General features: G+C 46.4%; 1 protein-coding gene across 1 annotated transcript in view; it reads left to right on the top strand.

Moving 5' to 3' along the window:
• The first annotated feature begins 12,070 nt into the window (after nucleotides 1-12,070).
• The window catches only part of eif4e1c (eukaryotic translation initiation factor 4E family member 1c), a 38,151-nt gene continuing 27,307 nt past the window's right edge, over nucleotides 12,071-22,914 (top strand). Inside the window, exons 1-2 of the mRNA XM_084318082.1 lie at nucleotides 12,071-12,119; nucleotides 14,147-14,238. Coding sequence (XP_084174208.1) covers nucleotides 12,084-12,119; nucleotides 14,147-14,238 — 128 coding nt within the window. The 5' untranslated portion in view covers nucleotides 12,071-12,083. The remainder of the gene's footprint in view (nucleotides 12,120-14,146; nucleotides 14,239-22,914) is intronic.

The following is a 22,914-nucleotide window of genomic DNA, read 5'->3' as shown; positions in this document are numbered from 1 at the left end:
TCTTCCGGGTCGGGAGGAGAAGCCCCATCCTATTATTCCACAGGCCTTGATTTTGGCACCTGTGTCATGGGGCATAGATAGGGTGGTAAGATCGGCTCTGACACGGGAGCCCGATCTTGGTGGGGGTCCTCCGGGGCGGATGTATGTGACCAAGGCTGCACGCTCGCGCCTGCTGCAGTGGGCACATGCCTCATCCCTCACCAGCCACCCTGGGGCCGACAGATTTTATTCTATTTTTATTTAGTACATACAATTTATACAAAAGTATAAAAACAAGCTGTACAAGGATAACATGTGGAAGTCTGTCGACTTGTTTCCAACATGGTCCCCGCCAGAACTCTGGAGTTTATCCGTAGGAGGTTCTGGTGGTCGACAGAGGAGGGGGATACACATCCTCTGTTTCCCAAACAGGAGCAGGAGGCTGAGGTGCCATCGGCCCAGGCACATGTGGCTCGCTGTCACAGGACGTGGAACCGGGTTCGAGCGGCGCTGCAGAAGGCTTTGGTTAAGGCTCAGCGGCAGGCTAACCGCAAGCGCCTTCCGGCTCCGGTTTTCCGTCCTGGGCAGCGGGTTTGGCTTTCCACCCATGATCTCCCTCTCCGGGTGGAATCCAGGAAGCTGGCTCCTCGCTTCATAGGGCCCTTTAAAGTGGTTCGTCGGGTGAATCCTGTGGCTTACAGGCTTCAGTTCTTGGTGGATTGGGAGGGGTACGGGGTAGAAGAGCGTTCCTGCATGCCTCAAAGGGATATCTTAGATCCCAGCCTGATCGATGATTTCTGGCGGCTGCATCCCGAGGCCCCTAGGTGAACGTCTGGTGCCGTTCGTCGGGGGGAGGTACTGTAACGTTCTGGGTTCTCTGGCTGCTGCCGGATAACCATACACCATTCTGACACCTGTCACTTGTCTCCCCTGTCACTAATTGTCTGTGTTCTCTGATTCGTTGTCACTGTGGTGCGTGTGGAATGTGTACCTACAGATCCAGCACTGAAAAATGGAACCTCTGCTGCTCCTCTGCTGCTGCTCCACCAATCCACGGGCCAAACTGATTTTGTGTCTCCTATTGTTCTGGACCGGGCCAGATTTCACACCTCCACTGCCTCCCACTGGGGAGACTTTTTCATCTTAAATTCTTATTCGTCCCAAACGCCCCAGCTCCATCCGATTCCTTAGCTTTTTTTTTTTTACTGTTTACTTATCATGCATTGCAACTAGGGATGTCCGATATTATCGGCCGACCAATATTATCGGCCGATATCGGCAGTAAAATGTGATATCGGAAAATATCGGTATCGGTTTAAAAAAAGAAAAAAACAATAACAATATTTGTTATATATATCCAGTGAAATTATTAGTTACCTGAAATTATTCAGTTTTTTGGGGGGGGAAACCCTGCATATATCGGTATCGGTTGATATCGGTTGATATCGGTATCGGAAATTAAGAGTTGGACAATATCGGAATATCGGTATCGGTAAAAAAGCCAATATCGAGCATCCCTAATTGCAACACTAATATATGGGCAGTACCCCAAGTCAGACTGCCCATATAAAAATTGTGGTAACCTCTATTAATAATAAAGCCACATGACACGCTTGTGATACCTTTGGTTTGGTAGTTTACTGCAAACGGGAGCATGGAAGGTACAATAAACAGGTGCGTCTTACACTCAGCGCACGTCAGTCTCAGGTAAGAACTCAGGTACCGGATACGGAAATACCTTGCGGCTATATCTGTAGTCACTCTGTAGTCCACAAAATAATATCCCTTAAGCGATAACTCCCTCTAGTGGGAAAACATAGATATTGCATCTCAATATTAATCCTAGGTATATATAAGGCTGACATTAAATTTCAACATTACCAAATATCAATGCAATACAAAAATAACAGTAGTGTCTTACCCTTGTACACTTTCCAAAAATATATATATATATACCAAAAAATTACTTAGCAACAGCTTACCAAATAAGGCACTTGAAAAACATATTACCAACAGTCATTACTCTCATAACTGTCTCGTTAAATGTTCAGTCTGTCGGGAGGTCTGCGATCACGCTGTGACCTGCGCAATACCGCTGGTGACCTCGGACACACCACAGGTGACTGAGGTTTGGGTGGCTCTGGTGTTGAGAGCATGAGAGGGGTCTGAGTGTCAACTTCTCTTGGGGACACAGACACCTCTCCTGGTGAGTCTGTCACTGGTACAGTCACTGGCAAACAACATTCTCCCATAGTCTGTTCCACCCGGGTATCCACCGTGGTGCGATCTGTCTCTGAACTTGTGTCGTGGCGTACATGGTCCTGGTGTCTACGGAAAACACATCCATCAGTCATTTTAATGACATAGGAGACTGGGACACTCGGTTTCAGAATAACGCCAGGCAGCCACTGTTGCTTGTTGATAGTCCTGAAGTTCCTCACATAGATCTTGTCCTCAGGTTCTAATTGTCTCTCTTTTGCGTGCTGATCATGATGCTCCTTCTGCTTCTCCTGCTTCCTCTGCACCTTCGCCTTCATGTCTGGACGCAGCGCGTCCAATCTTGCCTTGGGCCTACGCCCCATCAGCATCTCTGCTGGCGTGCGCGCCGTTGTCGTTTGAGGCGTGAGGCGATAGGTAAACAGGAAACGTGAAAGTCTAGTGTTTAGAGTCTCCTGTCATCCTCTTTAACCCCTCTTTCACTGTCTGAACAGCCCGCTCAGCCAAACCATTTGAGGCTCAGATTCAGATTCAGATTCAGATTCAGATTCCTTTATTGAGCCATTTGTGTAAACACATTGGTAATTGTTGCAGCAGTACAGTGTATGCATTTTTCTTTTTTCACAGTAAACAAACACCAACACAGACAAGAAACGAAACAGTGCAGTGGGGGATTAATCAATAAATAAAAATACATATATATATATATAAAGTGAAGTGTGCAGAGATCCAGTACGGACTAGTGCAGTGCAGTCAATGTCATTTAGCCAGTGTCACTTGGGGGCAGAGGGGGGGGGGGGGGGGGGTACCGAGGGGGGGGGGGGGGGGGGGGGGGGGCCTGAGGCATTGATCAGCCTGGCGGCTGAGGGGAAGAAGCTCAGTCTGTGTCGAGCTTTCACAGCCTTTGGGATCCTCAGCCTTCTCCCAGAGGGGAGCAGGGTGAAGAGGCTGTGACCGGGGTGGGATGGGTCGGCCATGATCTTTCTCGCCCTCTTCAGCGCCCTGGAGTCGTGCAGGGACCTGAGGGAGGGCAGGGGACAGCCGATCACCCTCTCCGCGGAGCGAATCACCCGCTGCAGCTTGGCAAGATCTTTTGCCGCTGCAGCAGGGAACCAGGAGATGATGGAGTGGGTGAGGATGGACTCAATGATGGCCGTGTAGAATTGGGCCATCATGGTCCTCGGCAGTTTATACTTCTTCAACTGCCGGAGGAAGAACATCCTCCCCTGGGCCTTCTTGAGCAGGCCCGTGATGTTAAGCTCCCACTTCAAATCCCGGGAGATGGTCATGCCGAGGAATCGGCATGACTCCACGGAGGTCACCTGAGTGCCTCCCAGTATGATGGGAGGGGGCAGGGCTGCTTTCTTCCTGAAATCCACTACCATCTCCACTGTCTTTTGAGCGTTGAGCTCCAGGTTGTTGCAGCTGCACCAGCTCTGCAGCCTCTCGATCTCCCTCCTGTAGGCCGACTCATCCCCCCTGGAGATGAGACCCACCAGGGTGGTGTCGTCAGCGAATTTCAGGAGTTTGACCGAGGGGTGTAGAGAGGCACAGCTGTTTGTGTACAGGGAGAACAGTAGTGGGGATAGAACGCAGCCCTGCGGGGAACCGGTGCTGGTGGACCTAGAGCTGGAAATGCTCTTCCCCAGCCTCACCCGCTGAGACCTGTTGGACAGGAAGTCGGTAATCCACCTGCGAGTGGAGGCCGGCACCTGCAGCAGGGATAGCTGGTGCTCCAGGATGGGTGGAAGGATGGTGTTGAAGGCCGAGCTGAAGTCCACATACAGGATCCTGACATAGTTGCCCGCGTAGTCCAGATGTTCCAGCGTGTAGTGCAGAGCCATGTTCACAGCATCCTCTGTGGATCTGTTGGCTCTGTACGCGAACTGCAGCGGGTCCAGCACAGGATCTGTGATGAGCTTCAGGTGGGCCAGGACAAAGCGCTCCAGGACCTTCATGACCACAGAGGTCAGGGCGACAGGTCTGTAGTCATTAAGGCCCGTGACCTTGGCCTTCTTGGGGACGGGGATGATGGTTGAGGCCTTGAAGCATGCTGGGACGTGACACAGCTCCAGCGATGCATTAAAAATGGTGGTAAACACCGGTGCGAGCTGGTCAGCGCAGTGCTTCAGGGCAGAGGGGGAGACAGAGTCCGGGCCGGCCGCCTTCCGGGGATTCTGACTGGAAAACAGCCGTTTCACCTCTCTCACACTGACAGAGAGAGGGGGGGGGGGGGGATGTGTGGGGGGGGGGGGGCCCACTGGGGTGGGGGGATGGAGGTTGTGACCGAGTGGGTGAAGGAAGAGGGCGGGGGGGAACCTCTTTCTCAAACCTACAGTAAAATGTGTTTAGCTCGTTCGCCAGGGGGAGGTTATCAGGCGCCTGTGGTGACTTCGGTTTGTAGTTTGTAATGGTCTTGAGGCCTTTCCAAACGGAGGAGGAATTCCCCTCAGAGAGCTGCTGCCGCAGTTTCTCTGAGAAGCGAAGTTTCGCCTCCCTCACCTCTTTGGCGAACTTGTACTTGGCCTGCCTGAACCGATGAGCATCACCACTGAGCCTGGCCACCTCCTTCTCCGACCTCAGCCGCCTGAGTTGGGCTGAAAACCAGGGTTTGTTGTTGTTGTAGATCTTCCTAGTGCGGAGGGGGACACACACCTCCTCGCCGAGGCTGATGAAGGATGTCACAGTGTCAGTGTAGTCATCCAAGTTGTTACCAGCCTCAGGCCCCGCCCACTCAACAAAGTCCTGGTCACAGCCTGCCCTCTCCAGCCAGGCGCGGAGACATTCGCATGCCTCACTGGACCACACTCTGAAGCTCCGCACTACAGGTTTTGATTGTTTTAATCTCTGCCTGTAGCGAGGGATCAGGTGGATGAGATGATGATCACTGTTGCCCAGTGCAGCACGGGGGACAGAATGGTAGGCCTGCCGAATAGTACAGTAGCAGTGATCCAGAGTGTTCACTCCCCGAGTTGGGCAAGTGACTTGCTGCCTGTATTTAGGGAGAGACCGGCTCAGATGAGTGGCTGGGTGGAACGGCGCCGTCATAATGTGATTAATGCCATTCTGGTGCATACATTCACTGAATAGCTCACTGGTGAATGTTGGGCCATTATCAGAGACCAGGGTGTCTGGCAACCCATGGACTGCGAACACTTGTCTGAGTTGGTCTATGGTAGTGGGGGCTGTGATATTGTTCATGATATGGGCTTCTATCCATTTTGATCAGAAACATCTGTCCCATGAAGGGTCCTGCAAAGTCTACATGCAGCCTAGACCAGGGGCGGTCTGGCCACTCCCATGGGTGCAACGGAGCAGGCGGTGGATTGTTCTGATTAGTCTGACACTGTGTGCATGATTTTACCTTGCTCTCCAGATCATTGTCCATTCTTGGCCACCAGACGTATGATCTCGCTAGGCTTTTCATCCGGGAGACTCCTGGATGAGTCTCATGTATCTCCTCCACAACTTGTGACCGTCCTGGGTGCTGTACGATGACCCTTGACCCCCAGAAGATGCAGCCGTCCTGCAGGCTCAGTTATTTTCTGCGTTTAGCATACGGCCTCAGTTCCTCTCCCTCCACGACACCGTGGGCCCCCGTGATGAGGATATCATCCAGATATACTGCTACGTGCGGGATACCCTATAACAGCGTGTCCATTGTTCTTTGAAAAATGGCGGGGCTGGATGCCACTCCAAACACAAGGTGATTGTATTTGAATAAGCCCTTGTGAGTGTTGATGGTGACACTCTTTTGACTCTTCGTCAAGTTGCAGTTGCTGGTAAGCATGGCTCATGTCTAACTTTGTGAAAAGCTTGCCCCCTGACAAGGTTGCAAACTCTTGGTAGTGGATACTCCTCCAGCTTAGAGACCTGATTTACCGTCACCTTGTAGTCTCCACATATGCGTGCTGTATTATCCTCTTTCAGGATTGGAACAATGGGAGCCGGCCACCTTGAGAATTGGACGGGTTCAATGATGCCTTGCTTCTGCAAACGTTCCAGCTCCTCCTCCACCTTGACCTTCATGGCATACGGCACCGACCTAGGCTTGAAAAACCTTGGGGCGGCCTCAGGGTCAACATGGAGTTTCACAGTTACCCCCTTCAGTGTGCCCAGCTCGTCCCTGAAAACATCACTGTACCGATGCAGGATGTCCTCTGTCGTGTCTGTCGTGTGCACATATTTAACATTATGCCAGTTTAGCTTAATTTTCCTTAGCCAATCATGGCCCAAAAGACTTGCCCCCCCCCCCCAGCCTGGCCTTTGCCTTCTGATTCCCTGCTAAAATGTCCACATATAGCACTCCTATATGAGGTATGGGCTGACCTGTGTATGTCCTGAGCCTGAGCTTTGATGGGCTGATGGGTGGTAGGTTAGACCCCCATGTCTTCCTGTAGGTCTCCTCACTGATGACCGATGCAGTAGCCCCTGAGTCAATCTCAAACTTTACATCCTGTCCCCCGACAGTGATAGTGGCATAATAGGGTTCAGGTGGCTCCTCATCTGTTCCCACCCCGAACATGTTGTATGCACACTCTGCTTCCTCATCTGTTTCTTCCAGGTGGTGTGTGGAGGCTTGAGCCTGTCGCTGCTTTCCCTGCCAAGGCTTGCCCCTGCCCATTTTATTGTCTTTTGAACTCCTGCACTTCTTTGCTAGGTGTCCCTTTTTATTACAATTATGGCAGACAGCCTCCTTGAATCTGCAGTCATTTGCATAATGCGACGACCCCCCACACCTAAAACATGCCACCCCTTTTTTAAACACTTCATTTTTACCAGTCTCTTTATAGGCATGATCCTTTCTGACTTGGTGCACTGTCGCTGTCTGTGACAACCCATTCCCCCTCTGTATGTCCCTAGCATTGTTTGCAGCCATCTCCATACCTTGGGAAATAAAAGTCAGTGTTGGGGCTTCCCCTAGCAGGCGGCGCTGTATGGGGTCATTATTAATGCCGCAAACTAATCTGTCACGGAGCATATCGGCCAACACTGCCCCGAATTCACAATGTTCCGACAGTTGGCGTAGCTCAGCTACAAAGTTGGCTACAGACTGACCTTGCTTCCTGAACAGACTGTGGAATTTGAAACGTTGCACTATCACAGAGGGTCTTGGGTTGTGGAATATCTTCATATGGAATTTCCCCCGGTTTCAGTGGTGTGGCTAAATTCCTTATTAGCTTATAAGTCTTTGCCCCACACACACTCAGGAAATTACCTACCTGGGTTCCATCCTAGAGGCAAATCTTTCCTGGCAAATGGCATCCAATGTAATAAAAAAAAGTCAACCAACGAACTCGATTCTTGTACCGGATCTCCTCTCTGGTAAACAAGAATACCCTGAAGACTCTGGCAGGAGCACTCATTCAAGGGTACTACGACTATGCTTGCACCTCATGGTACCAAAGCACCTCAAAGGCGCTAAAAACAAGATTACAAACATCACAAAACAAACTGGTCAGACTACTGCTTGACCTTACTCCTAGAACCCAGCTCACCCCTGCCCACTTTGACAACCTAGGATGGCTTAGAGTAGACGACAGAGTACAGCAACTTGCAATGGGCCTGGTCTACAAGATACTTACAAAAATAGGACTCCTAAGTCATTTTCCTAAATATTCACGTCACTACTACAAGGTAAGAAAACTGTATTTTCCCAGTCTCCAAATTCACCGCCGACTCGACACATGAAAATTCCTCCACACTGGAAAGCCGTAAATCCACTTGCTGGCTCTTTCCACAGCAAACGGGAAGGCTTGACACCTTGGTTGAGAAATGCAGGCTTCAGTCTTGGTTGTTGAGTCCATCCGTTCAGTCCTGTTCAGTCCTTGGCACAAATGTTCTAGAATGTCCGGTTATGACATCATACGGTGCCATCACAAATGTTCCAGAACGTTCTATCATGACGTCATACTGTGACATCACGAATGTTCTAGAATGTTCCATGTTCTAGAATGTTCGGCTATGACATCACCACAAATGTTCTAGAATGTTCAATGTTCTAGAATGTTCGGCTTATGACATCATCACAAATGTTCTAGATTCTCTAGAATGTTCTATTATGAGAAATACGACGGTTCAATGACTTTATCTAAATCCAATCAATATTAAACATTCATATAATACAATAACCTAAATATGTAGCTTTGGCTCCTACACTTCTTCCTACTCCTTTTCGAACATGTAAATTGAGTTTTATTTTTTTTATCCACTTTTTCTACTTTATTTCCTATTTTTCTCCCATCCCAATTTCGTATCGCCAATTCTTTTACCCTTCAATTCTCCCCTCCCCTGTCTTGAACGTTGCTAGACTATGCCTCCCACTGGTCGGCTGTAGTGAGGATAGAAGCCTTGCATCACGTGTCCCCTCCGGTACACGAGGAGGCAGCCTGTCGCATCTTTTCACCAGACAGCGTGGACTCTCAGTGGCGAGGAGTAACGCGTGGGAGGCTCATGCTGCCCCCGATACTTCCTGACTCTGCTGTGCAGGCGTCACCCAACCGACCTGCAGGAGTCGCTGTCCACAACGTCCAATCCCCACCCATCGACTTTCCACCCACTACCTCTGCCAATTGAGATAGTATGACGACTGGCCCAAGCCGCAGGCAATGCTGACTCCGGGAGTCGAGACCGCAGCCTCTTGCTTTGGTGACGAGCGCAATCTCCGCTACGCCACCCAGTCGCTTATGCAGTGTGCGAACCATAGCATGGTCTTTGGGTGAGCCAAATAATATTTTTTGCGCCGGGGGGGGGGGGGGAGTGCGCGGCGCGCATTGCGCCTCTCAGGGAGGAGTCAGACTGTTGGAGGATACTGTGATCGCAGACGTTAATGTAGCCTGTAGCCTGTAGACCTTGTGTATGTATGTATGTGACAAATAAACCTCTTGAATCCTGTCACATATTCAATCAGTTTCAGTTCTACAGAACACATAATACTAGACAACTCACTTGTTGAGGTCCGGCCGTCTGGACGGTCTGGGCTTCCACAGCACATTCCATGATAAAAAAAAAAGTATCCATTTAATTAGATGATAGATCATCATCCAACACTGTCTACAGTATCTAATCCTATCCTGTGTTCTGATACGAGTCCGACCGCAGCGCCGGCACGGTCACCGGGCGTTGTAATACTAATAATAGTCGCAGTAGGCTGCAGCGCCTCCACGCTCCGAATGGTAATTGCAAGAATAGCATGCATGTTGCCATATTACGTGTGAATTAGTGCGCAAATCATTAATCATACATCCAAAATAGCATACGTTTATTATTATACACGATGATGATACAGAAAATTACAGAAAAATGAGAAATGCATGGCAAAAGTAGCATTTATTTTCAGTAATTTAGAGACCCCCAGGGGAGCTTTAGAGACCCCCAAGGGAGCTGATGTCTGATCTAGGGGAGCTATAGCGGACCGAGCTCACCCCGTGGATCGCACCCTGCGCTTATGTACATTTAGTTATGTTTTGATTTTGTTTAGTTATTTATTTTGTTTGAGTTATGTTTGATTTTGTTTAGTTATTTATTTTGTTTGTATTCATTTACATGTTCGAAATAAAGATAAATAAATGAAAAATAAAAATAAAATCCAGAACGAGTGTGTCAGTATGGGGTAGAACACATAGTAGCATACTACAAGAACCTAGGCGTCCACAAAGACGACTTCAAACTGGAAATGGTAACAACAGATGAGGTACTCAAAAAACTGAGCGCCCTCCAACCTAACAAGGCCACTGGCCATGACAACATCCCCTCCAAATTCCTCAGAGACTCAGCAGCCGCCATCACCCCAGTCATCACACACATAATAAACCTCTCCATAAAACAGGGACACGTCCCCAAGGACTTCAAAATTGCGAGAGTAACACCCCTGCACAAAAAGGGCAGCAAATTAGACCCGGGTAACTACCGCCCTGTTTCTATCCTTACATCCATCTCGAAAGTCATGGAAAAAATAGTATACGAACAGATCGAAAAGTACCTCGCGGAAAAAAATCTAATCTACGAATTCCAATCTGGCTTCAGAACATCCCACTCCACTGACACATGCCTTCTCTACTTGAACGACCACATCAAACAAGAGGTGGACGTGGGCAAATACTGCGGCATGGTCATGCTGGACCTACAAAAGGCCTTCGACACTGTCAATCACACCATTCTGATTGACAAGCTAAAAGCAATTGGTTTTGATAGTTTATCAGTGAGCTGGATACAATCCTACCTGGAGGGGAGGGAACAGATGGTGGAGGTAAACGGTACCCTATCCCCCCTCTCACAGTGAGCTGTGGTGTTCCACAAGGAAGCATACTAGGACCGCTACTATTCCTAATTTATGCAAATGACATGTCGTCAGCTTGTGACTGCAACTTGTTCCTGTTTGCGGACGACTCAGCCCTGCTGGTCTCTGACAAGAACAAGTTACAGGTTGAAAAAGCCCTCAGCTCAGAACTAGGCAAAATCTGCATATGGCTCGCCGACAACAAACTATCATTACACATGGGCAAAACAGAGTCCATTCTCTTCGGTTCAAATAACAAACTCAGCAAGACCGACGGCTTCTCGGTTACAGTGGGTGACAATATTATCACAAGGAAAGATGAAATTACCTACCTGGGTTCCATCCTAGAGGCTAATCTTTCCTGTGACAAAATGGCATCCAATGTAATAAAAAAAGTCAACCAACGAACGCGATTCTTGTACCGGATCTCCTCTCTGGTAAACAAGAATACCCTGAAGACTCTAGCAGGAGCACTCATTCAAGGGTACTACGACTATGCTTGCACCTCATGGTACCAAAGCACCTCAAAGGCACTAAAAAACAAATTACAAACATCTCAAAACAAGCTAGTCAGACTACTGCTTGACCTGACTCCTAGAACCCACCTCACCCCTGCCCACTTTGACAACCTAGGATGGCTTAGAGTAGACGACAGAGTACAGCAACTTGCAATGGGCCTGGTCTACAAGATACACTACGCGACCAAGGTACCCATGTACATGTCAAAATACTTCCCAAAGGTCAGTGAATACCACGATCACAACACCAGAGGGAGCTCCACAAATCATGTAAAACCCAGATTCGGCTCAAACAAGGGACTAAACACGTTTCGCAATTATGCCACATCAATGTGGAACGCCCTACCTAAAGCTGTAAAGGAATGTGAATCACTACCCACTTTCAAAAACACTCTCAAAAAACACCTACGTGAGACTGCAATTCGAAACTGGCCCCTACAAATGTCCTAACCTAGTTGTACAGTAAATGACCAAGTAAGGCTTTGTCAGTATTCCAATGTACAGTGTAAAATGTGTGTGTGTCCCCTACCCAACCCCCCCCCCCCCCCCACCTCCAATGTACAGCCCTCACCCAACCCACCCACCCAACCTCCTCCAATGTACAGTTTCTACGCCAAACACTCTTTTTCTGGACACTTTTGTATCACAAACAGTACTGTATTTGCAAATCTGATATGTCATAAATGTATAGATGTAGCAGTACTGTCTATCTGTATGTCATGTATGTCATATATGTTATGATGAATTGAAAATGGGGGACCCTGATGTAAACAAGACGAAAGTCTTTCTCTGGTCTGCATCCCCTTAACAATTGTATGTATTGAGCTGTACTGTACTGTACCCATTCTGCAATCTGTTAATAAACTTTTCAATCAATCAATCAATCAATCAGATCCTTGTTTCCATCCAAACCCAAAACACAGATGGACTACATTACAGATGGACTACATAGGCTCCCGTAGACACCACCGTGGTGTGAGTGGCTGCTGGTCACGTGTGTTGTGCCGTGACACCGTGTGTGAGTGGCTGGCTGGTCACGTGGGTTGGGACGTCACCCGCACTGAGCAGGACAGAGACTCTTCACTGTCAAGATGGCGACCTCGGAGCCGGTACCCGAGATCACGGAGGTAATGTGGGAGAAACACCTACTGCTGACGGACCGACACGGTGGTGTTATTATGATCTCTGTGTAATAATAGCACCGGGCTCCGCGACATGTCGACGTGTTGGTGCCGTTAATAGAGCTATATGTATATATATATATATATATGTGTGCGGGTTGTAGCTTGTAGCTCCGGGCTGGACTCCATCATCCATCCAGTGATTCATTTTAACTCAACCGCCGTGATGATAAACAACATGTCGCCGGGTATTTATTTCAAACACGTAATATTATACGTGTTCTTAGAATGGATTACATCGCGGCATAATAATGAAATACATCCTATAATACACATGGACACGTGTGACTCGCTGCTAGCAGCTAACGTTAGTTAGCCGAGCCGCGCTAAGCTAACGGTTAGCCCTCGGTGCATCAGTCACTGAAGGGGCTAGCTAACGTGGGGCACCCTGGCGCCTGCTTAGCGTTAGCTTAGCGTTAGCTTAGGGTTAGCTTAGCGTTAGCTTATGGTTAGCTTAGCGTTAGCTTAGTGTTAGGTTAGTGTGGGCTACTTTCTTTATTATTCCCAACCCTAACTAACCCCAACCTAGCGACGTTAGCTCCTTAGTTAGATTGACCTACTCGTTCCACGCAGGAGGGAGATCTCCCAGAAGGATTGGGTTAGTTAGCCTGGCGTTAACACTTTGGATGCCATGCCACCGGTGAACATGGTAAAACATGGTTGCGTGCCACCACCCACTTCAATGATACCGCTCTCATATTTGTGAACGCATAAACTATGTCTTAAATTATGGCTATGTGTCTAATCTGGCCGTCGCGTATCAATGACTTGCTTGCAGTCAACATTGTCGAAACGGATTGTTTTTTAATCTGTTCATTTCCGTTTTATACCATTTTGAAAAACCCTCGTTTTCTTTAAAGTTTCAGGAAAATATAAAGATTCTGTGATAAACGGCATTTACTGGAATATTCTGGAATACACAAAAAACGTTGTAATTTGTCTGCCTATTTATGGATAGTTTTCAAATAAACGCTAGATTATCGATAGTATATGTGTACTTATGCACGCTATAGAAGCGAGCTGAAAAATCTATTCTCATTTCCTGATCAGCGCACACACACACATAGGGCACATGCTGATATCTCTGTGAAAACGGATCCGATTATCCTAAGACTGGTCAAATAGATTCCTTACCTCAGATCAGATGTTCTCCAAAAAGATTATTCCAATTCCTGATCGCCATTCCAAATATCGATCGCGTTTATTGATTCAGCGCTGGTTACTGGAAATACCGATTCCACGCTGTTCTGAGGGTCGGCGAAGACTTGGATCTCTTCGAATGGCTTGCCGGATAAGTAAAACGCGGAAACTGGATTCCCCCCCCCCCCCCCCCCATCAGTCTAATCCAATGGGGTGCAGTACAACAGGGAGAGCCGATAGGGGGCGGTAGAGAGCGGTTGCAGCACTAACGTGAGACTAGATTGATGAAATATGAATTCAAATCGCTAATAAATAATAATAAAAAATGACAAACAAACGCTATGTCGTCGCTGGCATTCACCGGTCGGCATGAACTAGCGACAGCGTCGTTGGCACTCAAAAGTGTTAACGGTCTGCATTTGCCTCGTTGTCTTTGCTAAAGTTTAATTGATCACCCTTTTTAAATAATTTTTTTACGATGACAACGTTAACCCTTTCACTGTTACACGACAGCCGGTTAACCCTTTCACTGTGACAATACAGAAGGTTAGCCCTTTACTATCACACAACCGACGGCGATGCTCCATCATTAGCATCATTAGCTCCGCGGATACTAGTAAAGGGTTAACCTTCTGTCGCGTGGCAGTGACTGCTGTCGTTTTGGCAGTGAAAGGGTTCATTCGGTCATGGTCGGGTGAGTCGTCCATCCATCCAACGGCTAAATATAGACTAATGATTTGCGTCTGTTTTAGTAACCTGTAGCTATGAATTGTTACCTAATGTCCTGTTTAATAATAATTAAAAGAAATATCACAATGTGTCTCCCCTCACAGAAAACACCCGACACTGAAGAACCTCAAGCGGTGGCAGACAGCCCTGTGGCTGCGAGCGCGGAGCAGTACGTCAAACACCCCCTGCAGAACAGGTACGCATCGGAACATGTGCAGGGTTTGATATAATAAAAAAAAACATGTATATTGCCAACATCACACTGTTCGAGTTAGACGTTAGGATATCTATCCTTCAATGGACCTGTCTCAAAACCCTGCCCTCTTTTCTTGATCCTCCAATCACAGCTGTCGCTTACCTCTGACTTCCTCGTACAAACAAAGTTTGTACGAGGAAGTCAGAGGTAAGTGACAGCTGTGATTGGAGGATCAAGAAAAGGGGCAGGGTTTGAGACTTGGGTATTGGGCAGCATTTCCACCTGGCACTTAACCCTTTCACTGCCACACGACAGAAGGTTAACCCTTTACTATCACACAACCGACGGCGATGCTCCATCATTAGCTCCGCGGATGTGTGATAGTAAAGGGCTAACCTTCTGTATTGTCACAGTGAAAGGGTTAACCGGCTGTCGTGTGGCAGTGAAAGGGTTAACGTAATGCTGTGTTTCTCAAAGTGTGGGGCGTGCCCCCCAGGGGGGGCGCAGAGGCATGACAGGGGGGGCCTTGAGATTTATATAAAAAAAAAATATATATATGTATATTCTTTTTTGGATTACAGAAAATTATCACTAAAGTGCCATCTGTTGCAGCTGCACTGTTTTCCATGAAAATACCATATTTGGATAAATTTGACTATTTCTCAAAATCTGAAAATCATTATTTAATAAAACACAGAAAAGGATCACCAAGTTACTCTGGATAGAAAAAAACCTTTACAGACAACATTGAGACAAAGCTTCCTGACACATCTCCATCCAAACTCTTGGAAGAACTCATTGAAATCTCATCTGATACATCCACCTGGAGAGCTAGTTTCAGAGTGTGGTGCTGAGTACCAAGTATCTCATGATGCAGCAGTTAAGGTGTTGATACCATTCAGCACCACATATCTGTGTGAAGCTGGCTTTTCATCCATGACAGCTCTGAAAACTAAATATAGGGCCAAGTTGAGCCTTGAGGATGACATGCGTGTTGCCTTGTCAAAGACTGACAGCAATAAAGACTGTTTGCTTATTTCCTATGTTTGCTTTGTAAATTCCCAGTCACTGAGTGAAGATCTGCTGTTTGCAAATATGTCAAAAACAGAGCGACACCTGATGAGCTCTTCAAAATTATTGACAAGTTACCTGACAGAACATGGACTGAAATGGGAGAACTGTGTGGGCTTTTGCTCTGACGGTGCGCAGGCCATGGCAGGGAAAAGGAGGGGGCTGCAGCAGGCGCTCATCAAGGGGGTCTCGCCAAACGCGCAATGGACGCACTGTAAATTCACAGAGAGGCGCCAGCGTCAAGACAGCTTAGCCCTGAGCTGAATGAGGTTTTGACAGAAGTTATAAACGTGGTAAATTTCATCAAAACCCGACCCCTGAAAGCACGCCTGTTCTCTGCGCTGTGTGAGGAGATGGGAGCTGACCATTCTGCAGTGCTGTTTCACAGCGAGGCAAGGTGGCTCTCGCGAGGGAAGGTGTTGTCAATTTGAAAGGTCACGATATTGGTGTTATTTCAATAAATTTAAACATGGCCCATTTCATGACTATTTTGTTGGGGCGAGGGAGGGGGGGGGGGCCCAAAATATTTTGGTCCGCCAAAGGGGGGCCTGACGGAAAAAGTTTGAGAAGCACTGACGTAATGAATGGTTCCCGTGTATCTAGAGGCTCCTTTAGGGACTTCTTCTGGCTGCACACATACACACAGGCCGCTATCAAATTTGCCATACTAGCAGATGGGGCCTAACAAAATTAATAGTTGGTTTCAGGTTGGTTGTCAGTTTGGCCATGGGTAGGTAGGGAATTTATTTTATTTTTTTATTTTATTCTTTCCCACGGCGACTATGGATAGGGAATTTCTTTATTTAATTAAAATGTTCACAACAACATGGATGCATGTACTCTGCCAGCATGTTTAATATCCATAATACTAAATGTTTGACTAAGATTTCTATGAAACTTTTTTTTTTTTTTTTTTATATAATTTTTTCTAAAAACTCATAAAATATATTGGGTCGCACCTAAATCGGCAGGGTCGGTCGGCAACCTGAAACCAACTATTAATTTTGTTAGGCCTGGATCACTGTGGTGTGTTTTCAACAAACATCGCATAGACTCTCGGTGCACAATGCTAGTGATTTATTTCCCCCTTATTATGTTTGTGTTGGAAGGAGTACATGTTTGGTATGCAGTGCAGATTTGTTTCTCTTTGGCGATACCAGATGGATTGCTTTCACAGGGCCAACTTGTTTTTTCCCAAATTTTTCGTGTAGAATTCCCACGCTACAGCGATGGTACTAAGTACTATCTAGTAACTAGTGGTCCTCAGTTGGTACATCTTTTTGAGGCACAGGTAGGCCCTTAGCGTTTTGATTTGGAGGTAGAGCCTACTAGTACACACAGGTATAAATTACACTTATTTTCAATTCGGTTAGTTTATTGTCATTATACACAGCAGAGCAACTACAACAAAATGTGCAGTGTCCTCGGGCAGTGCAATATGAAGTCAAAGTTGTAGTGCCGAGAGATGAGAGTCGGAGACGGTGGCTCGAGGCAGAGCGAATAGCAAAATATTTTTTTACACTTGCCTACAGGATATGGCTGCTGTGCGTCGATTAAACTCATCCGGCCGTCAGATATCGTTGCATGACTCCCGACAGACACAATGTACATAATGGATCGCTTTCGTAACTTAATAATCCATATGATTTCGGCGTTTATTGCGACATACAAACCGGAAATGGACCTAGGCGATCGGCGTCGTATTCTTGGGATCTTTCACCGCCAGTCTCTTTGACCCACGGTAAGAGGACTAACGTTATTTTCAACCCAATTGTTTATTCATTTCACTGCAAACCATCTGATCAATATATCACCCAACCTACATAAAGCAGTTACTGATGATCAGGGAATTATAAACGACCCCCCCTTTCCTCCACGCATGATGAAGCATAACGTATACCGATCATATACAGTTACATTTTTTAATATATCGTGTATAGGGAAGAAACGGCAATCGATAATCTATATATGCGTTTAGGCCTATAACTCACGTTCTAGGAATTACTGCAGAAAACGATAAAAACATACTTATATTCTAGAAGGTATTTTCGTATGAATGTATGAATGAAAACTTATAACGTTCCCACATCCTGAACGATAGATAATCGATGTTGAATGGGCCATAGTAATGTCAATATAGCAATACAATTTAAAAAGTTATAGCCCTGCAAAGAAGGTGAGCCACTCCATAGACTTATAGCGCTGGCAGACTGGGTACAATGATGGGCACAATGCCCGGCGGGCAATGTGTTAAGGTCCAAGAACACACGTTAATGTCCCCATGGGCCGGACACGTCTTCTTTAAACAAGTCAAGAAGAAACATCACAATAAGTCAAGAACAAAACAAAAACACCATGAAGTCATACCCCACGCGAAGGTAAGGAAAAACTAACTAAAACCTAGCAATAGGAAAAAAGGCGCCACAGGCATTACAGTGCATTAGGTAAGTGCATTCAAGTACAATTATAAAGTGATGGTGTTTGAGTGTTTATCACTAACAGTCCTATGAAAAAAGCTATTTCTGAGCCTCGTGGATAACGTTTTCTATCCACGTCCTTAGTATTTGCTCAAATGCTAAGAAATCTAGTGTAGAGCATATTATTTACATGGCTAATGTTATTAACATGAAATTAATTAGTCTGAAGGTGTTTTTTTGTGTTTAGACCCGCAGCTTTTCTCGTGGTATTTTCCATCACCACGTGTAATAATAATATCAATCAAACCTTGATCTGACCGAGAAGGCGAGCATGAAATGATGACAAAACATACATAACAAGACACAACATACACACAGTAGAGTAGACTACCACACAACTCATATTTTAAATGAAAAGTCAAATTCAGTTAAAAATACAAAATTCCAAGCACAATAAAACAATATCACGATAGCAATCAACCAACATTTTTTATTCAACATTTAAAGCAGGAGCAGGGGGAAAGGAATGAGCATTAAATCAGCGAAACAGACAAAAGTCAAGGTAAGACATAGAACACCAAACCTCAGCTCCCCACATCAGGGTCCAGCATCCCACCAGGCCTCCCTGTTTACGGGCTGGAGCGTCACACAAAATAGACTATTTTAAAATGATAAGAGTAGCAAAATAGTGCAATAGTGTGTAGTGCAATAAAACAAGTTAGTCAAATAGAATAGACGGTAAAAGAATGCATTTAGTGCAGTTCTGAGAATAGACGACAGAAAGTCCATCTGCTGCCACTATTCTGACACACGTTGACCGTTGTCCACTTGTAAACGTTATTGCGGCTCTGTGCTCTGGGACGACCTATTCAGCAGCACTGTAGGGTTTTGGGGAGAAGTGCTGAGTCAACCACTGCTTCAGTGAGTCACTTCCAGGCCTTTCTGCCGGTTCAGCGCAGCCTCTCGGGTCGCCCTCTCTCTGCCGCTGTGTAGAGCCATATGGAATCCGCGATCACGGAAACGCGGAATTGAGCAATAAAAATGGAATCCATTAATATTTTTTTTTTTTACTGTTGTGGGACTTGTACAGCACTTTGTTCAACTTGGTCAGTGCTGTAAAGTTGAAACCTTTTTAAATCTTAGACAAACAAAACACTTTGCTTTCATGAAATATTGTAAGCAGTCATTTGAGGCTTTATAAAAGCAGCATAATGAACACAAATCTGTCAGTGCCGAGTCCGACCTCATCTTAAATAACAAACCGCATTGCTTGTTGTAGTTAACAAAGAGAGGCAGAGTTGATTTTGCAAAAATATATATAATTATAATTTTTTTTTTTTAATCGAATTTTATTTTCATATTCGAATCCCATGCCCATCGAACGAAGCTTCGAAGTATTTAAGACAGCCCTATTAAATGGACTGTTATATCTTATTAAATTGTGGACATTTATTCATTCCCACTTATTAGACACCATTTCTGATGGTAAAATGAGCGTACAAAGCAAAATACAGAATTCTGAAATATTAAAACGGAAAAAACGGAATTTGGAAAAAAATAAAATGGAATTTGGAAAAAAATAAAACGGATTTCATATGGCTCTACCGCTGTGTTCCGGCCAGGGCCGGTGTTGTCCGTAACGCCGGTGCCTTTTGACCTACACATTCCATCGGTAGTAGTCATGGTCTTATATAATCGCAACCTGAGCATTGGCATAAGAGCAAAATGGCCACGTGTGAGTATGGTCAATTGTTCTGATGTGGATCATGTTCGCTTTTTTGGCCCTGATGATGATGAACACACACCTGTTAGGGAACCCATCTAGCTGGGCATGGCAGAGTGCTGTGCCAAGTTTCAAGTTTCTTCAAGTTTCTTTAATAGTTGTCAATAGTTGAATACTTTTATACAAAATGCTTCTTACTGTTACGCTCCAGAGACTGTGCTAGACAAGATAAGTATGAAATAAAATAACATAGTATAGCATGTAAAAATAGAGGTCACAGTGTTCAGTATAGACATACCGGTATGTACAATGTTCGATGCAGAATAGAAGTAACTGAGTTACCATACAATATACTATGCAATATACTAATATACAATACTATATAGTGCAAAGCAGAAATGGGATGAGGTACAATTTAGGTACAATTTACAGTAAGGTGTACGAGTTGTAGTGCAAATCCTTTACCAATAAATATAAAGTGTGTTTAGGTGATCTAAAGTGTGGAGAGTGGGTGCTGCAGTGTGTTGTTTGTTTAAGTGAGTGTGTGCGTGTGGGTGTGTGTGCTGTGTGCATTTGATGGTTGTTGCATAGTGTTTATTGTTCGTTGAGCAGCCTGATGGCCTGGGGATAGAAGCTTCTTCTGAGTCTTTCTGTGCTCGCCTTGAGACTCCGGCATCGCTTGCCTGACCGCAGCAGTTCAAAGAGGCAGTTGTTCGGGTGGCTGGAGTCCTTGATGATTCTCTTAGCCTTCCCCTTGCACCGCTTGTTGTAAATGTTCTGGAGGGTGGGAAGCCCCCCTCCAATTGTGCGTTCGGCTGAACGTGTCACTCTTTGTAGTCTGCTACGGTCTTGTGCAGTGCTATTCCCAAACCAGGAGGTGATGTTGCCGGTCAGGATGCTCTCTATTGTACATGAGTAGAAGTTCTTAAGGATCTTCTGACTGACTTGGAACTTCCTTAGGCGCCTGAGGAAGTAGAGGCGTTGTTGTGCCTTCTTCACAACACTGTCAATGTGTGTGGTCCATGTCAAGTCCTCGGATATGTGGACCCCGAGGTACTTAAAACTGTTCACTCTCTCAACCGGTGCCCCGTCGATGCTATGGGGGCTGTAGTCCTTGACCCCCGACCTCCTGAAGTCCACAATCATCTCCTTTGTTTTGCTGACGTTCAGGGAGAGGCTGTTCTCCTGGCACCATCCCGCCACGACCTTGACCTTGCCACCCTGGTGTAATCTAGCTAGGCATGGCAGAGTACTGTGCCACCCTGGTGTAATCTAGCTAGGCATGGCAGAGTACTGTGCCACCCTGGTGTAATCTAGCTAGGCATGGCAGTACTGTGCCACCCTGGTGTAATCTAGCTAGGCATGGCAGAGTACTGTGTCACCCTGGTGTAATCTAGCTGGGCATGGCAGAGTACTGTGCCACCCTGGTGTAATCTAGCTAGGCATGGCAGAGTACTGTGCCACCCTGTCATGGTGGATCTACTGTCAGACACCAGGCTAAAGCCTCCTCTCAGCTCTACTATTGAATGGACTGGTGCTGCCCTCTCTGCCCAGTTCACCTCCGTAGGACTGAGTACAAACTATGATCATATACCTCTTACTTACTAGAATTAGCGACGGAGCGGCCGTGTTGCGAAACTACAGTGTTTTGAATGTTTGCTTTAACGCCTCGAGACGATGTCTCTGGGATCTCTGCATTCATCAGACGGGGCGCGTCTATGCCAAATACAACGGCGTTCGGTTTCCGGGTTCCTCTGATTGGCCACTAAGCCCACGTGACCGCGCGCTAGCACGCCCCCCTTATCGCCCGCTGCCGCGCTGTGAAGCAGAGCATAGAGGCAGCGGGAGCGAGGCGGTGGTTTGCTGTCTGATCACTGACACACACAGGCAGGGGGCGAAATTAACTTTTTGACTCACCGGCCAGTGGCGGGTAGATGGAAGAATCTACCCGCCAAGCATATTTCTTACCTGCCAACTTTTTTTTGATTAAAAAAATTATAATTATTTTATATATTTATTTTTAATAAAATATATATATTATATAATCATACTTGTAGTTGTATTATCTGCGAGACATCGCCACCTCGCTGTCTGCAAACAGCTCCACTGTCTGTGTGTATACTCGAGTGGCCTCCAGCTCCAGCAAGGATTCTCTGGCGCTGCAGCTGGGCCCTAAACTCTTACATTCAGCATGAAAGGATTCTCCTGCGCTGCACCTGGCCCCTATTCAGCAGCCCTCATGCGATGTAAGCCAGGGGCTCGAATACGCATGTTGTATTGATGTCAGGAGCTATCTGTAGCTACTGCTGGATGGCGTTGGGACAACGCCTCTGAACTATTTAGTTTACTGGGACATTTCGTAGTGACTAGTGAGCTAACGTGGGCTAACATGAGCTACCTAGCCAACGGAGGTATTATGCACTGGACACTTGCTGGAGCAGTTGTTGATGTCGGGAGATATCAGTAGCTAGCCGGCTGGATAACGTTACACAATGCCTCATGTATTAAACTAAAAGTGAATAGGTGACTGGGTCATTTGGTAACAGTAGCTAACATCAGCTCATGGAGGTCCCTCTGACTAGACTAACGTCACGGTGACTGTCCTCTGTTTACATGCAGCATACAGAAACAGGTGCGGGAGGGGTAGGAGCAGCAATGCGCTGTGTCTGTGCTGAGACAGCGAGTGAGAACTCCGCTCAGAATTGGATCATGATTTTCGGTTTTCACATGACTATTTGATTGCCCGCCACACGGCGGGCAGACCTCTCAGTGGGAGGCGCCAAACGTAAAAACTGAGCGCCAATGGCGGGTGGCGGGCTCTAGTTTCGCCCCCTGCACACAGGGGGTCTATATGGTTTTAGTTTCTGTCTGTTCACTGACACATAGGGTCTATATGGTTTTTGTTTCTGTCTGTTCACTGACACACAGGGTCTATATGGTTTTAGTTTCTGTCTGTTCACTGACACACACAGGCTCTATATGGTTTTAGTTTCTGTCTGTTCACTGACACACAGGCTCTATATGGTTTTAGTTTCTGTCTGTTCACTGACACACACAGGGTCTATATGGTTTTAGTTTCTGTCTGTTCACTGACACACAGGGTCTATATGGTTTTAGTTTCTGTCTGTTCACTGACACACACAGGCTCTATATGGTTTTAGTTTCTGTCTGTTCACTGACACACAGGGTCTATATGGGTTTAGTTTCTGTCTGTTCACTGACACACACAGGGTCTATATGGGTTTAGTTTCTGTCTGTTCACTGACACACAGGGTCTATATGGTTTTAGTTTCTGTCTGTTCACTGACACACACAGGGTCTATATGGTTTTAGTTTCTGTCTGTTCACTGACACACAGGGTCTATATGGTTTTAGTTTCTGTCTGTTCACTGACACACAGGGTCTATATGGTTTTAGTTTCTGTCTGTTCACTGACACACAGGGTCTATATGGTTTTAGTTTCTG

Source organism: Notolepis coatsorum (assembly GCF_963971535.1).
Source record: "Notolepis coatsorum genome assembly, chromosome: 1".
NCBI classification, from domain to species: Eukaryota; Metazoa; Chordata; class Actinopteri; order Aulopiformes; family Paralepididae; genus Notolepis; species Notolepis coatsorum.
Note: the sequence above shows the minus strand (reverse complement) of the source record. Positions and strands in the feature narration are given on the sequence as shown.